This window comes from Polyodon spathula, chromosome 3 (genome assembly GCF_017654505.1).
Source record: "Polyodon spathula isolate WHYD16114869_AA chromosome 3, ASM1765450v1, whole genome shotgun sequence".
Lineage (NCBI taxonomy): Eukaryota > Metazoa > Chordata > Actinopteri > Acipenseriformes > Polyodontidae > Polyodon > Polyodon spathula.
In genome coordinates, this window is record NC_054536.1 from 3,792,138 (window position 1) to 3,811,746 (window position 19,609).

General features: G+C 39.9%; 1 protein-coding gene across 1 annotated transcript in view; it reads right to left on the minus strand.

Moving 5' to 3' along the window:
• Window positions 1-19,609, minus strand: part of LOC121310439 (receptor-type tyrosine-protein phosphatase N2-like) — a 243,618-nt gene that overhangs the window by 214,069 nt on the left and 9,940 nt on the right. Inside the window, exon 2 of the mRNA XM_041243621.1 lies at window positions 1,603-1,653. Coding sequence (XP_041099555.1) covers window positions 1,603-1,653 — 51 coding nt within the window. The remainder of the gene's footprint in view (window positions 1-1,602; window positions 1,654-19,609) is intronic.

The window sequence follows — 19,609 nt, forward strand, 5'->3', positions numbered from 1 at the left end:
GCCTTTACACAAAAACAATTTTCCAGTTCCTAAAACCAATAACCATCGGCTATTAAAAATAATATTTCTAGAGTGCTGTACTTTCAAAACAGCTTCTCAGCAAGACATCAACATCTATTATAATGCCAAGCCCACAAGCGGGCTTTTAAGACATTTTCTATAAACAAGAAAACACAAGGAACAATCTGCACATGTGTTCTAATTATAAGAATGGCAGCACATTGCTCAAAGCACCTCAAGGACGAAATTTATTTCATCCGACTTTCAAACACAGTTTCACAATAGACGCGAGAAGGGCAGAAGGAAAGGCAATTCATACAGAGGAAATGAGTAACCAGATTAATTAGTCAGGGGAGACCAGCAAACAACCATGCAGGAAGGGAAGGGGAAACCAGCAAACAACCATGCAGGAAGGGAAGGTTTTATTAACTACAGTGCAGGATTTCAGTCACATTGTCTAATGTAACAGGTTAACCTCTTGAGTAGCTCACTGCTCATTCTGCCATGATTAACCCTTGTCTCTTTTAGTTCAGTTCACACAAGGCTATGCCAATCTACTCTGATTATTCAAACTTGAACAGTCTGTTGAAATGAAAAGAGAGCAATTGACAATTTCGTCAGGTTTTTTTTTTTTTTTAATTAAATTTTTTGAATTTTAAAGCAGTTTGTGTGAACTCTATTGACTTCAAGACGCTGCCCTGAAAAAACTATATGCATTATATAATAGAAACACAGACAGGAAACTTAATGTGGCACAATTATGCACGCAGTGACTGAAGAGGATTGTGGCAGCCCTACCATTGTAAATAGTGTTATTCGTGAATGTAAGTTTGACAGGAATGGGATTAAATACATCCCTGCCAACAATCCTGTGTTTAGTGGACAGCAAGTGGAAACCTTTGTTTCTTTGTTTTGCTTTATTGTTTGCTTGTAAATAAATGTGCGCCATAGCATTTTCACTGCAGTTCCCTGTCTCTGAGTCTCCCTTCCTAACTGTAATGTCTTGGGCCACAGCGCTTCACTGCAGTTCCCTGTCTCTGAGTCTCCCTTCCTAACTCTAATGTCTTGGGCCACAGCGCTTCACTGCTGTTCCCTGTCTCTGAGTCTCCCTTTCTGACTGTAATGTCTTGGGCCACAGCGCGTCACTGCAGTTCCCTGTCTCTGAGTCTCCCTTCCTAACTGTAATGTCTTGGGCCACAGTGCTTCACTGCAGTTCCCTGTCTCTGAGTCTCCCTTTCTGATGGTAACATCTTTGGCCACAGTGCTATCCTGCTACAGAGATATATTACTAGAACAAATAAGAACTGGTACCTCAGTTTCTTTCATCCGAGAGGTTAGGTACACATGATCTTCTAACTTCCAAGAGCTATTTAACAGAGCAACACTGATCTCTGGTGCAAGGCCAGGTAGACAGCGAGAATGCTATGGCTTGAACTGCTTTAGAATGTAAAAGTCTGCATCATTATGCTAATACAGTTAAGTGTAAAAAATATTGGCAACATTACAAGAAGATAATTTAAAAAAATGCCTTTTTAATTACAACAAAAAGTTATGTTCCAATGGTATAATAATACCAAATTCAAAAAATGTGACCTTACTTACCATCTACACAGATCTCATAGGGTGTGCACAGCTCATCCTCAAACAAGCAACCTGCGAACAAAGGAAATGAGATCTATGGTCAGAACAGGTGAACACAAGGAGACCCACACTCAAGCAATGTGGATAAAGAACAGGCAGCGTTCTAGGGAAGGTCCTGTCAATGCTTTTCTTGCGCAGGTTTGAGATACCCCTCGTTTTCTTATGAGGCTGGGACACTGTTCATCATCTTTTCATAGCAATGACTGCTGATGAGATTGAGCATAAGGGTATGTTTACAGCAAACTGAATTTTCCTTGTTATCCCTAAGTCATTTTTTACCATTATAATACTACAGAACCGCTCCACCAGGAAAACAGCCTTCACATGCATTCTCACAGTACTGTACTTTACATGCATTCTCTTAGTACTGCACTTCACATGCATTCTCAGTACTGTACTTCACATGCATTCTCACGGTACTGTACTTCACATGCATTCTCACAATACTGTACTTCACATGCATTCTCTTAGTACTGCACTTCATATGCATTCTCAGTACTGTACTTCACATGCATTCTCTCAGCACTGTACTTCACATGCATTCTCACAATACTGTACTTCACATGCATTCTCACAATACTGTACTTCACATACATTCTCAGTACTGTACTTAACATGCATTCTCTCAGTACTGTACTTCACATGCATTCTCTCAGCACTGTACTTCACATGCATTCTCTCAGTACTGTACTTCACATGCATTCTCAGCACTGTACTTCACATGCATTCTCTCAGTACTGTACTTCACATGCATTCTCTCAGTACTGTACTTCACATGCATTCTCTCAGTACTGTACTTCACATGCATTCTCAGTACTGTACTTCACATGCATTCTCTCAGTACTGTACTTCACATGCATTCTCTCAGCACTGTACTTCACATGCATTCTCAGTACTGTACTTCACACACATTCTGTCAGCACTGTACTTCACATGCACTCTCAGTACTGTACTTCACATGCATTCTGTCAGCACTGTACTTCACATGCATTCTCTCGGTACTGTACTTCACACGCATTCTCTCAGCACTGTACTTCACATGCATTCTCAGTACTGTATTTCACATGCATTCTCTCACCACTGTACTTCACATGCATTCTCAGTACTGTACTTCACATGCATTCTGTCTCAGCACTGTACTTCACATGCATTCTCTCAGCACTGTACTTCACATGCATTCTCAGTACTGTACTTCACATGCATTCTGTCAGCACTGTACTTCACATGCATTCTCTCGGTACTGTACTTCACACGCATTCTCTCAGCACTGTACTTCACATGCATTCTCTCTGTACTGTACTTCACATGCATTCTCTCAGCACTGTACTTCACATGCATTTCTCAGTACTGTACTTCACATGCATTCTCAGTACTGTACTTCACATGCATTCTGTCAGCACTGTACTTCACATGCATTCTCTCGGTACTGTACTTCACACGCATTCTCTCAGCACTGTACTTCACATGCATTCTCAGTACTGTACTTCACATGCATTCTGTCAGCACTGTACTTCACATGCATTCTCTCAGCACTGTACTTCACATGCTTTCTCTCAGTACTGTACTTCACATGCATTCTCTCAGTACTGTACTTCACATGCATTCTCTCAGTACTGTACTTCACATGCATTCTCTCAGCACTGTACTTCACATGCATTCTCAGTACTGTACTTCACATGCATTCTGTCAGCACTGTACTTCACATGCATTCTCTCGGTACTGTACTTCACATGCATTCTCTCAGCACTGTACTTCACATGCATTCTCTCAGTACTGTACTTCACATGCATTCTCTCAGTACTGTACTTCACATGCATTCTCTCAGTACTGTACTTCACATGCATTCTCTCAGTACTGTACTTAACATGCATTCTCTCAGTACTGTACTTCACATGCATTCTCTCAGTACTGTACTTCACATGCATTCTCTCAGTACTGTACTTCACATGCATTCTCTCAGTACTGTACTTCACATGCATTCTCTCAGCACTGTACTTCACATGCATTCTCTCAGTACTGTACTTCACATGCATTCTCTCAGCACTGTACTTCACATGCATTCTCTCAGCACTGTACTTCACATGCATTCTCTCAGTACTGTACTTCACATGCATTCTCTCAGCACTGTACTTCACATGCATTCTCAGTACTGTACTTCACATGCATTCTGTCAGCACTGTACTTCACATGCATTCTCTCAGTACTGTACTTCACATGCATTCTCTCAGTACTGTACTTCACATGCATTCTCTCAGTACTGTACTTCACATGCATTCTCTCAGTACTGTACTTCACATGCATTCTCTCAGCACTGTACTTCACATGCATTTCTCAGTACTGTACTTCACATGCATTCTCTCAGCACTGTACTTCACATGCATTCTCTCAGTACTGTACTTCACATGCATTCTCTCAGCACTGTACTTCACATGCATTCTCTCAGTACTGTACTTCACATGCATTCTCTCAATACTGTACTTCACATGCATTCTCTCAGTACTGTACTTCACATGCATTCTCTCAGCACTGTACTTCACATGCATTCTCAGTACTGTACTTCACATGCATTCTCTCAGTACTGTACTTCACATGCATTCTCTCAGTACTGTACTTCACATGCTTTCTCTCAGTACTGTACTTCACATGCATTCTCTCAGCACTGTACTTCACATGCATTCTCAGTACTGTACTTCACATGCATTCTGTCAGCACTGTACTTCACATGCATTCTCTCAGTACTGTACTTCACATGCATTCTCTCAGTACTGTACTTCACATGCATTCTCAGTACTGTACTTCACATGCATTCTGTCAGCACTGTACTTCACATGCATTCTCTCAGTACTGTACTTCACATGCATTCTCAGCACTGTACTTCACATGCATTCTCTCAGTACTGTACTTCACATGCATTCTCTCGGTACTGTACTTCACACGCATTCTCTCAGCACTGTACTTCACATGCATTCTCAGTACTGTACTTCACATGCATTCTGTCAGCACTGTACTTCACATGCATTCTCTCGGTGCTGTACTTCACATGCATTCTCTCAGCACTGTATTTCACATGCATTCTCACAGTACTGTAATTCACAGTATGGGCCCTGACTTTCACTCTTTCAGTGTCTTTCGGTGAATGAGCTTCATTTTTAAGTCCATACAACGGATGTGCCTAAGTGGCACAGTGGAGTATTTGTGTACATAGCACTGGACCTCCTATAGGAGCAGTCTGAAAATCACACAGGGAATGATGAGCCACTCTTTTAAGCAGCATGCATAAGATGATGTGTTAATTTAATCAAATAAATATAGACTCACTTTTTGTGCCATTGCTTGCATGAACTCACAACATTTCACGCTAAAATGATAACCTGAGCAGGATCCCAAGTGAGTGGAGCTACCCAGCACTAAGTAGGAATGTGACCATGTCCAGAACTCATTGACTTGAGTAATATAAAGCTTCGTCTATCTGCTCCGCCAATGGACCCTTTTCTTTTGGTATCGAAGACTGTATATTATGTTAAGAACTCTTACCCAGTAATTATTTACAATGGTGCCAATGAGTGAAAAGTACTGTATGTGGTGAACCCCAGTATTTCTTAGGATCCATTTAAGACCTATCCAGTGCACCTGTTTTTAATAAATGGAACCCTTTAGTTTGTTAAGCAGGTCTCAGTTCAGCTCAGTCGCGGAGACAGAACGAGAGCTTAGGCAAGAACGATGCTCAGAGGAGAAGGGTGAATTGAGACTAATGTACAGTAACAAGCCTTGTTACATGAACAGTGATGACCTGCAATCTTGTGTGTGAAGCCAGTTACTATACTAGAAAACAAATATCCTTGCAAACCCACCCACAGAAAAGGAACCAGATAAGATCACTGGAGTAGGTTGAGTATAGTTGGAAAAATTGAATTGGTCTGATTGCGAGGTGGTTGTTTTGCACCTTTCTGCAGCCCCCCCTATCCCTCCCCCCCACCCCACACAACCCCACCAGGGTGCCCGGACACTAGCTTGAGAATCTCAGTGGTAGACCGAATACCAGTGTTGTAACTTGCAATATTGGGTAGAGCACAGACTGAACAGAAAATACATTTAACATCCATTGCTCAGAACAGCTTGTTACTGTGTGTTACTGTGTGATTTCATTTAACATTATTAATAAATATAACTATTCTGCATGGATAAATAAGCACAAGTTATAAAAGGTTATAAAAACAGCTGAGACAAGCAGTAAAAATTAATGAAGGATTTCAAAACCATATGTTAAAGGGCTGTACAAGTCCATATTTCTGCTAGGATGTGGACAGTCTGGCTGTTGCAAAAACAGCTGTAGATAAATCTGCTCAAGAACATGACTTTAAACTAGTTCACCTTGTCACACTTTTAAGTTTGAGAAACCTGCTGAGTCTGTGGCTTATGTGTCATAGCTTTATTATTAAAGATGTCATGTTTCTGTCTATTTATGTTTAAGGCAGGACATAAAGTAATGCAATGTACAAGTATGGATAGAGCCAAGATCAGGGGTGTCCATTCCACCACAGGTTTAACTGGTAAAATGATATATAGTAATCAACTACTTCAGGGTCTGGATGGATGGAACTAACCCATTTGAAACAGGGATGAACAGGGCTGCGCCCGTCTCTGCTTTTCAACTTGCTCTGTACATCTGGGAGCCAGGCAGGTCAGAAACCATGCTTAGTGCCACTACTGAGTCTCTTTACCTGTTTTAACAGCAACGTGTCTGAGTAAAAGGAATCAAAAATAGGGATTTGTTAAAACCCAAGGCTTTATGATGATACCAGTCCCATTCAGTCGTTACCTCTGGTACTGTCATATAGGTTAGGATATCAAGCAGTGCAATATAAAACAAGAGCTTACACTGCTTTATGGCCTAACTCAATTTAAATCTTTGCAATAGGTCTCTGAGCGTTTCTCCTGTCATTTTAATGCAATAACATTAATGCTCTTGCAATAACACTGGGCATTCTCAAGAGGCTGCCGAGCTGTTTTGGAATCCTCCACGGATATAATGCAAATATACAAAGGTGTGCCTTCCTCCTGCAAGCAACCTATAATTCAGGACGCAAATCAAACAGCCAGCCAACAATAAATGAACACTTTAGTTACATAACTGCTAATTTCTAGACCTGCAATAGCATAGCATTGCCTCTGGCTTAATGGAATCCTTCCAGACCCTTATCTGATCAGTGTGTTCCTAATATAGCACAGTCCTTTATGGCAGCCTTCAATAAATATTGCAAAATGTGTCGAGTGCGCATTATTGTCCTTTTGTATAAAACCAATATATAGGAGACTATGTGAAATGACTTCTTCAGTATACAGGAGGCTATTTGAAATGATTTCATGTGTGCCTTGTGAATGCATATATATTCTCAGCCACTGACTCACTGTGTGACCCTGAACAAGTCACTTAACCTCCTTGTGCTCCGTCTTCGGGTGAGATGTTGTTGTAAGTGACTCTGCAACTGATGCATACTTCACATACGCTAGTCTCGTATCTTGTAAAGCACTTTGTGATGGTGGTCCACTATGAAAGGTGTTTATATTATATAAAAGGCCTGGATAATTAATTGATTTTTGTATAAATGGACAGTCTCTGACATTTGCTAGTCAACTGAAATTCCTCACTTGGATGTAAGCCTGAATTCCCCATGCTGCCGAAGCGGATCGGGCAGCTACCAGTGCCTGGGACAACAAGTTTAAGCTTTCAGGGAAGTTATTATTGATATATTTAAGACATTATTCTCGATTGCTGTTGGCTTCTTTTAAGCTGTATTCATCAGCTCATACCTGAGACACACAGCTAGCTTCTTAAAACAAATATTGTATTGAGAATGTGACCCATACAGTTTGTTTGACAAAATAACAGTTCCTGTTTCTGAAAGATTCAGCACTTCACATTTCACCTCACGACCTTTTCTTGGGATCAAAAGGGTTTTCATTTTCTTGCCTTTTTAAAACTGAGGCCATGCATTTCTGCTCAGGAGATCAGTAATGCTAAATGACAGACCCATTGAGATTTATATTCAGATACAAAGGCCTCCTTGTACCTCTGCATCCCGTGATGAAGGGTCTCTGATGCATCACAGCTACAGTATACAAGCTCTGTCTGTGGAATCAAAGCAAGCAGGGTGCAAGCACAAGAGCCCTCTCTTGAAACTAATTGGCCAGGGGGAAATTCTGCAAAGCGGTGGTTCAGGCAGGGAAGCCACTTTTAAGACAGCTTAAAATCATAAACACCAGGCATATTTTGCACCCTCATTACCAGAACATTCATCGGCCAAATGGCTAGTATCTCACTCGTCATATAACCAACCTGTCCAATGATCAGCTAGAAGGGGCTTTGTATCTTACCTCAATCCATTCGTCTCGTTGTGTGTCAGAGTTCGCCTCCCCAGCCACTACCTGTTTTCCCATTTCGTGTAACAGAGAAGAGCAGCTATCCTGCCCCTCTGCCCATGGCTTTCCTACAGTCAGCCTCTCCACTATCAGCAAACTCAATTATGGGCAGGGGTACCTCGAAGGGCAAGGCCAAAGACCAAGGATGTAATGAAAATATATGTAATGTAGTATTTGTTGTGTAAGCCTTAATAAATACTGTTCTGTATCGAGTTTATTGTGAAGAACAGTGGATGCAACCAGTTTCACCAGAGCCAGGTTTAAATTCAATGTTCCCTGGCAATCTGCTTTTTTAATTGTAACTGTACGTTGAGTCAGCTCTTTCCATGACAGCCACCACCTAGGCTGTATGCCAGCTTGCCAGCACTCTCATTTGTTATATATTTTTTTTTCATCCAGCACTCAAGTAATGAATCCTTGGATTATGTACCTTCAAGCTACAAAACAAATTCTAATTAACATCTTACAGTAAAGATAAAGCAGTGAGTACTGCTGACGTCAACTGCTAAATAATTGAACAGCTCACTTTTATAATATTTGTCAGAGCTAAGCTGTTAAAACTACAGATATGCAAATCCATTTCACCCACGAGGCAGACCTGATGGTATTGATTTATCAGTCTGTTTGTTTTATCAAAGCGTTTTGATCTCTGGTGATGCACAAAGGACAGGCTAAAAGGAGGCTTCTGTTTCTGACTTCATGAAAAGATAAAGGGACAGATTTACTAAATGTTTGCTCCAGTTGGGACTGTACCACTTTTCAGACCAATTTTTCTTTGTCCCAGTCGGAAACAGCACAGTTGTTAAATCGTCCTGGTTTTGCTATTGGATTCACATTTACTTTTAAAGTCCAAAACTGTATCAGCGTGCTCAGCAGGTTAACAGCAGAGTAATGTATTAGAGGCTGTGTCAGCGCCATTCAAAAATACAATAACCCATATTGATTATTTGTTTAATAACTCTGACTATGTGAATATCACATGTAACAGAGATAGCTGATTTCATTTTTCTACATTCTTGTCTTTTTGTACATATAATAAGTATAGCGGGAATATTTTAAATTATAAGAGGCATCCGATTTACTACAAATTACATGAAATATCTGAAACATTCAAATATGTACATTGAAGGTACACTTACATTGAAGGTATAGCTATTTCCTTCAGTAGATGTAACACTAAGTGCTAATATGAGAAACAATGTGGTACCCCTGAGGCTTTCTCGTTCATTTTACATCATGGGAATATTAAGCTTTCTATGCCAGTCATCGAAATACAACTCGCCAGATACATAAGGAAAAAAAAGGGAAAAATACTGCAAACAGAGGAAGAAACGTTAGCTGCTAGGTCTTAGAGAAAGGCAGCTTTGGTTTCCAGTCTAAAGAGAACATTAGGAGGGGTATGTACCTCAAAGTTCAATCCCACAGAAACGGCAATACAATTTAACACAATTAGCTACGAGGATGATTCATGGGCTCACTGACTGCTGATGAAGCTGCATTAATGGCTAATGTAACAGCAGCTAAATATGGAGCAGAATGTCTTTTGATTTAACATGAAACCTAGAAATACAGAACTTTAGAAACTAGAAACTCATTTCAAAAGCCAACAACGTAAATTTCAAGCAGCCTAAACAATCCAGTCCGGAATACAATAAAAGCTTTTTTCAAAATGTCTTCATGTATTTGGCTGTGTCAGACATTATTGCTTAAACAGTACACTCTCCCCAGTCATTCTGTTATTGGATTTGAAGGAGTGCTCCTGTACAGTAAATAGATTCCAAAATGAGAAACAGGTATTCACCGGCTGTATAAATATATAAATATGATTACACTGGGATAATAAAGAATATTGACCTTGCTTGAAATGAAGGGAGAGAGAATCACGATAAACAAAACCATGAATCGCTGTCATCTGTAGATGTGATGTGTCGAATATTAATCCTCAAGTCAACAACAGGACGTTAGATATCCTCTATTGCTTCAGATGATTTACTCAGTCGTTCTTGGGTCAGGGCCACCAAGGAACATCAAACTATATTAGTTCATTAATTATTCTTGACTTATCCACAGTGTGGGCCCTTATAGCCACTCTGCAATGATATGAAGTGAATGCAATCATTGTTGCGAGGTCGTACTTGGTACTTCTTGAAAAGCTTTCGCTTCCCCCTCTCAAACCCTGATGTGATTCTGAAGTGAAGGATACCAGCGATACAGCTTTGCATTACGTACTCATCAGGCACTACCGCTATCTTTGGACTGTCTGAATGAGGCTGTGTTTCGGAGAGCGAGATGCGCTGTTTGTGCCACTATTCCTACTCACCCATCGTGACCTTTTCATAATAGACAGTTTTCTCTGGTGAAATCCAACTGATGAACCATCCCCTAATCCACTATAATTAAGGCTCTATTTTTCTCACGTTATCACAGATTTCATGCCTTCTGTAAAATGTATCCATTGCCGTGTAATATGTAGTTCCTCGTAAAAATTCCCGTTTCTGAAAGAATAGTGTAAATATACAGCAAACATCTGCCTTATTGACGCACCACCTGTTGAACTGCATTTATGAACCTGCCAGCCAGTTTAGCTGGTTTCCGGTAAATGATTGAACACACTGCATCCGGTAAATGATTGAACACACTGCAAAGAGCTGCACGATTTAAAATGTCTTCAACCAAAAAGACACCAGCTGCATCAAAGATCTGAAATATTTCTGCTAAAGGTCGCTCTGTCCAGTACAAGAACAGGGCATTTCACAGGTCTGGTGGTCTGATGGTGGACATAAAAAATGAAATATTCTACAATTTAGCATTTACTATTTTTCCGGTAAGCATTAAAACACTTAGGAACATATGTTGTACAATAACCCTAGAGAAAATGATCAATTTTTAATGTGACAACACAATTTTTTCCTACTTATATAAATATTATGTTTAATCATGAAATATTCTGAAATGCCTTTCCTGTTTTACAGTACTCTAATTCTGAGAATTCACAAGCTTCAACACGAACTGAGCTGCCCTTGCTCAGACCTTTAGCCCATGCAAGGCCACTGTGGCTTGCTCCTACCAGTGAAGAAAGCACCCTCCCCAGGTCACCATGTGCCTTCTGTGTGACAGCAGCACCTGCTGTTTCAGGGACAGGCTCTGTAGGAAAGTGACACTGACCTCAGGGCCAGGCTTACCGACTGTATATCAGTAGAACAAATACAAGCATCTGCATCGGACAGCAGGGGGGAGAAGAAAAGACAGCAAACAGAATCCATTGCTGGCATCTCGCCAAAGATACAGTAGCAGACAGTCCACAAGCTCAGTTAATAATGTCAACTTTAACTCAACAACAACGTACTGTAATTCAATTTCAATTGTTTTTATTGTAATTCACCTAAACAATTTTGTGTAATATTGCATTTTTTATAGCATGTAAACTGTATGTTTTTTGCCCCCATCCTTTTTCCAAGGGGTATCTGCTGCTTGGTCACCAATCACACGTCAGTAAAGCAATAAACAGACAGGCCTGTTTGTTCAGGATTATTTACTTCAATTTATCATTCGGCATGATGTGGATTAAAAGTTAACTTGGAACCACCATTATGTGTTTTACAAGCTATGAAATATAAGGTACTGTAGTATGATGTTGTTTTCACTGAAAATAATAAGCAATGCATTTGCAGTAGCGTCACTGGGATGTGCTCTGCTATAACAGCAGGGTTCTGCAATGGACTGCATTGCCACTTACTCCAGTAAGCCTGTGGTATTTTTTTTCAGTAAGGGTGCATGGAGAATGCTGCGGGACTATAAAATGACTTTCATTTAAACACATAACTGGCACAGTGGATCCAGCCATTCATTTCACCTCTGGGACCTTTTGTTCTCATTGTGCAGTGCAGGAGGGAAAAAAAAACCCACCAGCAGCTCAATTTGAAATGTGTCCCGGCTGTCAATAATTCTGTCTGAATTTACACACAACGTTCAGTCTTACCTGCTGTGCAAAATAACGTGTTACACCATGACCACACAAGGTTAGGTCGGATGCTTGTGGCTCACAAGAGACAGTGTTCTGATACCTCTTTTCCGCTCTACACCCGAGCCGCGCCGGGGCTTAGGAGGAGCCTGCTTGTGTTTCCACTGCTGAGCCCGAGCCGCGCTGCTGATGTCACACGCAATGAACATATCGAGTCGCATGTACATGATGCGGTATGAAGAGTTGAGAACGAAGGATCCAGAAGGATCCAGAAGTTATGTTTTTCTTTGTTTTCGTTCTTCATATACTACTGAATTTCACTGAGATGCAACAATGGCTGATTTTTATGCAAAGAGAATGCTTCTCGCTGCCTGCCATGCTGTTTCCCTTCCTCCAGTGTACTGCCTAAAGCAACGCAATGCTGAAAATCACTAACCCTGTCTCTGACCCTGTTCGGCTCCAAGCCACATTCAGATGTGTTGTGAGCCAGAGTTTCACAGCTCGGGTGTACCAATGGAAAAGGGGTAGTAGTTACCCATCTGCAGAACCGCACTGCACAGACCTGATGTTAGATGTGTGCTTTTCCTTGATAAACAAATGGTCCTATTCTAATTGTCCAAACAGTGTCTGCATTTAAATCCAACACTCTCAAGCTCAATCAGATTGATCCCAATTATTATTTCCATTAGGAAGAGACATATTGTTTCCAAGAATAACTAAATATACTGTGCATTCATTCACATACAGCATCCACATTACTGTAAACCATCTCCAACTAGTGACATTTACCCAAGCAACAAATACGTTTGTTAAATGCAGCTTTCATACATATTACAGTATTACACCTTGTGGTATAGAAATGCCGGTGAAGTACAGCAGGAGCAAAGTCTAGAACATTCATTAAGTTTCCTTGTATGTGAAAGTGATGCTAATCCCAGCATCTTCTCAAGCAGATCCACTAAACTGCCAACGTATGAATTAAAGATGACCGTCTCTATGGCAACAGGGACGGCTGGTAAGCAGCATGGCCCCTTTCCTGGCTCGACGCTGATGTTTGTTTTTTTCTCAGCACGCTTGCGTAATTAGAAGCAAGAGAAAAGAAGCAAAAAGGTGCACGGCTTCCTGTGAGAATGTTTTTATTTAGATGAACAATGAAAAGAATCTGAGAAGGTTCCTCTGAAATGTATTTGTCGCCAAAAATGGAATATTCTTTTTGTTGCTATTTCTTCTGTATAAAAAATACAATATATAGATGTTTTTGATTGTTCAACTTGTTCATAATGTTTTAATCGTGGTTAGGCCAACAATACACTGTACAGTAGATACTGTACACCACCTCACTAAAACTGGCTGTCCACTAATTCATTGTTTTCAATATTTCACAATTATTTGATGTATAAATATAGAGCATAACACTGAGGGAGCATTTTACAAAATGAAAACTGTATAAGAAAAAAACATATTTCTGTGTAACAGAATTACTAGCAGGCTGATAATCTTTAACTCCCTCGCAGGATCACTGTTGGTCATTACCCGTCTACTACTGTGCCATTCAAATATATACTGGTACAGCAGGATGCGATTACAGACAAGAAAACACATGTACTGTAAGGCGGAATGATCCTGAAGTCATTTCCCTGAGCGGTCTTTCTTTACTGAATTTCACATTAGACAAAGAAGACAAGCATCTTTTATTCAACGCTGTCAGCTGACACAGACAGGAGCATTCTGGATTGTTCAGGATCTAAGCCTGCTTTGATCTGCTGCAGCTACCTCTGGAGACTGGGCATGCTGTAGAGCAGGGGTTGTTTGCATTGCTTGGCTCAAGCCCCCCCACCCCCCCATTAGGAATCCTGACTGAGGAATACTCACCTAATAAATCCAAAGAAATGGAGTCCCTTATTTTCACTGCAAACAACATTGTGCTTTTCACTTTTAAAACAATCTATAGAATTCCCATCTTCTTCTGGGTGTTTGTGCTATAAATAGTGTTTCAGCTTTGAAAGTCTGAGTGACTGCAAAAACCTGCCTCTACAGGCAAGCGGGAGTGGGCTGGTTGATTTTATTTATGTAGGGGAGGAATATACATCAAAAACATATAGCGAAAAAACATACACTGGCAGAAATCCTTGAAGTGATTAATTCATATTCAAGTGCATCACTGTTGTTGCCTATTTTGTGCTCCTTACCATCACCCCATTTTGTTGTGCAATGGTACATAATACAGCAGGGGCTAAGCTGAGCAGGAGATAGCTGTGCTTAACATTGACAGGGCAAGAGCAAAAGAATGTTTTAGACAATCATCTTCCCTGTAGGGTGCAAAGGGGCAAACACACTTAGAATATATTATCAAACAGAACAGCAACAAGGTTATGCACTAAGATCTGTTAGAAACCTGATAGGAGCAGTTTTAGGGGTAGATGTACTAAGATGGGCCAGTCGCAGCAGAAGCATACCGCAATTTGCATTTTCGGTGCGACAATTCACAAGGTATACATTTTGTCGTATGTAACAAGAGAAAATATGTTAATGAAAAGAGCCGCAATATACTAATTGAAATATCTGTTGCATCTTCTTAGGGAGACCTCTAGCATACATGGCGAGTGTCGCATGACATTATTCAAATAAATAGTGGGAGTTGAGTTGTGGTTTGCTGCAGCAGAGGGAGACCGAAGAATAACGTTCATACAGGCAAGGTGCGTTCCCATACATATATCATACATACATACATAATATATATATATATATATATATATATATATATATATATATATATATATAATATGAAAGGCAGTTTAATCCCATCAGATTCTATAGTGTGGCCCCCACCTTCACCCCCAAAATTCTTTTCATAATCGTACAGTAGCACCTCGCTGAACCGGACATGTTTGTCTGTCATAAAGAGGTGTCGGGTTTAAAAACGATACAATAAAATAGCACACACATACATTTACTGTTCTCGATGTATTATAAATATAAATCATTGCTCTGAAATAACACTCAAACACGCGCCTCAAAACAGAAAAGTTATTTTATGAAGTGCAGCAGTATCTATTATTATAGGATTGCAAATTGAACGACTACAGAGACATCCAGAAGAAAGACAATGTCTGGGTGGCTTGCAGGTGGTGCATTGAGCAGCACCGAGACATTTTCATTCCGATTATGCAAGTTGCATAAAAATAGGCTTATTAATAAGCAAAAACAAACCGGAGCATACATGCAGTCTACATATCCAGCATTTAAATGAAAAATGGGCACTTTTGCTGTCTTTTAAAAATGACACAAAAAAGCCCCTCATTGAAACAACTTGAACATGTGACCTAATTTTAAGTTGTGGCTTTTTTAGTATTAATAAAGCATACATAAACATACAACGTTTTGTGGAGATTCACCAAACAAACAAAAATATTATCGAGGCCCTACTATTCTATACATTGTAAAACAAAGCCAGCAATGCGTTTGTATTCTGTGTGACACATCCCAATATTACCAGGCTCATACACAGTTTAGAACATTGAGCCATATTTATAAAGCACTTTCTGTCAAGTTCACTGGACTGTTTTAAAAGGAAAAACTAAATGCAAGTAAATAATAATACAAAGTAAGTGGTGACGTGCGCATAATAACAAATAATAATAATAATAATGATAATAATGAAGATGGTGATTATGTAGTGCTTAACAACAACAGTGTAATAATAATAATAATAATAATAATAATAATAATAATAATAATAATAATAATAATAATAATGTTGCACTTTAAAATACTTTAAAAAGTTACTAAACAAAAAGGATTATAGAAGGAATTTGTAAAGAAACACAATTGAGATTTTAACAATAAAATAAGTTTATTGAAAATATCAGTTCAACTAGACTACTACTGTCCAGCTGTCTTCTGACAGCTGCAGATCAGACTATGACTGTACCACGAAAAGAAAAACATATACTACGACTACATCTGTACAATCACTAATAAAAATAATGATCACAATAAAACTGCTGGATATATAGGGATGTTCAATAACTCTGATCTATAAAGTCCAGCCTTTATTTTACAACAGAGTTGCCAGATGTCAGGGTGGTAACGTTTTATCAAAACAAGACCTGTTTTGTAATGGGTCAGCCCATCTCTAGTATGTCCAATAGCAATGCATGGGTGTGGTCATGTATTTATTTCCAGTCTTTTGATTCGTTTCCAAGTCGCGTCTGGTGTGGATTGACATTCGATGTGGATGCAGCTTTAACCTGCTGGTAACACTCATTAAATCATGCAGCTGCATTGTACACATGGGTGTGAAATGTGAATAAAAGAGTATTTAGAATTGAAACTAAATGATTTTAGGGATTTTTATTTTAATTATTATTATTTTTATCTTGGTCTACTTAGTAGCCTAGAAAATTAACACACAATAGATCATGGTCCTATACAGATGCTCAGAATGAGCTGGAGGGGTTAGTGGCACATGTGTGCAGTCTACTGCTCTCAACACGTTGGGGAAACCAGAAATGTCATAGAAATGTGTTTTCAAGGCTTGTAAGGACACCCTGTCTTTAGTGAAAATTCGGTACTTGGGTGTTTGCCTCAAAAATGCATTGAGCACAACTGAGCACCCTAGACTTGTTTGCGACAATCATGACAGGCACAACACTTTAGTACATCTACCCCTCAGTGTTTTTTTTCTGTACAATTCATGGCAAGAGATTCACTAAAAAGATAGGAATGTGAACAGTCTGAGATTTAATTATGTCCAACCAAGATTAATAAAAAAAGCAATAACTAAGAATGTTATCTTCATTGAACAGTGGCCTGTTTCTTTGCTTCTGCTAAAATAAGATTGAGTTGTCCTGATGGTAACTTAGCAAGTGTCAGTGTTGAAACAGGCACACATTCATCTAGCTGCTATGTTTAAGTGAACTGTCCCAATGCCAGCTGAACACACCAAACCACGAGCCACAAAATGCATATGAAGTGGTCGAAAATAACTTTCTTCCCACCTTACACATTGATATCTCAAACTACAAAGAGTAATCTGAAACTGGGCGGGCTTGAACACCCTATATTAAATGAGATTGTAAGAGTCCATTTCCAGACACAGGGTGAGGCGACACAATGTACGAGCGATGACTGATGAGCAAACTCAAGTGCCTTGTGCAGATAAGGCCAGATTTCAACCACACCAAAAGAGCAAGGCCAATTTAGAGGAGCAGTAACAGACCCACTCTTGTCTTTCTTTTGCCTCCCCCACCACCACATTCTCGCAGACGCAACACCGAGTAAGAGATGGATTTTTACTGCGTTATAATCTGAAAACTGCAGTAGCATCCGGTTTATCCTGTGCTAAAACATTAACGATACAGATCACTTCCTGAAGCCCTCCCCCGAAGGATACTGCACACACTGTTATCTCTTCCAACAAAATGGGTTTAAACATTGCCTGCATTCTGAGGTATTGATTTCCATCTGATTAAACAGCTACCATTTTTAAAACAATGAGCCCAGCTTTAATCAAAGCAATCAGCTACTTAGTCATTAATGCTGTATCTGGTGGACCTTCATTCACTACTATTAGAAAATGAAACCGTTTCCATTATGCCTAGCTATTCTTAAAGTGGTTTGAGCTAACACAATAATAACCCTTACATGTTGCGCACTTCCATTCACTATGTGATGTGTGGTTTGAAAGAAACACGTGTACCAGTCACTTTAATGATCCCATCAGTGACTGGGAATCACATTCACAGCAATTAAACAACGCAGCCAACAAGAGGCTGTAAACAAATTAACAGCATCTTGACATCTTTGAGGCGAGGTACAGCACCTTTTCTTTGTTCATCATTTTTATCAACTGTACCCCCATTTGAAACACCCAGTTCGACTGCTGCATGACCGCTGCAACTAACCCAGTGGTCGCCCAGTTACCGGCATGTCAGAAACCAAAAATGGTGAAAGGGGTTCAATTATTAAGCCTGCATTCATAGTTAAGCGCAGTATTTTTGTTTTCCAAAATCTGTTCAAAGTTTCCATTAAAGTCGGGTTTCCTATATAATGCTAGAGAGATGCGATTTTTTTTTTTTTTTTTTTTGTTTGTTTTTTTTTTTTTTTTATCAAAGGCGTAGTGTTTCTATTAACTGACATAAGAAAGCATAACCTTTAAACCTTTAAACCTTTAAACTCCAATGCAACACGATAAAACCAGGGCAGGAGTAACACATGACAAATGTGAAAAAAACAATCATACTGACTACAGTATGAGAAACGGCATGAGGTAAGACCAGGACAGGAGTTCCACATGACAAATGTGAGAAAAACAATCATACTGGCTACAGCATGAAAAACGGCATGAGGTAAAACCAGGACAGGAGCTCCACATGACAAATGTGAGAAAAACAATCATACTGACTACAGTATGAGAAACAGCATGAGGTAAAACCAGGACAGGAGTTCCACAGGAGTTCTGCTACGTGCTCTGAGAATATACAGGCCGTTTCTCCGGGTACCACGGAAATTACATCCCTGCAGTATTTGCACAAAAGTTCAGTCTTTCCTTTAATAATTTCTAAGTAAAACTGGGAAAGAAGTTCCACATGACAAATGTGAAAAAGGTTTGCTCACGATTGATATCCAAGTTAATCCGCTGCAGTTTGACACATAAAAGCTTTTACAAATTTCAAACAGCAGCAACAACTAGGTAGAAAATGTCAGCCATAATAAAGAGATGCTTGACTTTATATTGTAAATACAGTAGTTGACGGGGTTGTTCGTTTCTTACAGTCCGTTACACTCAAATAAAAACACTTAATGGTAATAATTTCAGGGGTATGACATGTGGGTAATGCAAACTGCTGCTATCTGACTGTATGAAGAACTATTCATGGCACTGTAACAGGGTACTTGCTAGTGGGTGCGTGCATTCACTGCAGTGTCAGTGTGGCAGAGCAAAGCTCTGCCCTTCTTAAATTGGCAAGGATGGGGTTAATTTCCCCTCCCTGCCTGGGTTTATTATGTTCAGGTGGCTGGGGTTGATTAGTTGATTAACCAGTTGATTAGGTTAATCAACTAATCAACCCCAGCCACCTGAACATAATAAACCCAGGCAGGTAGGGGAAATTAACCCCATCCTTGCCAATTTAAAAAGGGCAGAGCTTTGCTCTGCCACAGTCAGGCAGGAGATGGACACAGAGGTTGAAGCTGACACGCCCCGCCGGCACACAGGTTTATTTACACACACACACTGAGTGAGAACAGATCACATGACACTACCAACTACATTAACTCACTGAGGACATACGGCTAGCGTACAAAAAGCTAAATAAACACGATACAAAAAACCACAAAAGGTGCCATAAAAACGGTGTGCACTACTCCCTAATGTCTCGCTTGACCTCTTTATACCTGACGCCGTGCTGGAACACACCTACCTGCTGATTATCCACAGCTGGCAATCACACACAGAAGACAGGCTCTTCCCAGGAGTGTCAGGTACTTCATTAATCATTTATAATAATTACACGCATTTACACAATACTATTTACAATATATACACAAAACCCACTCTTCATGTGCTGGGCTCCTGCCCTGCTA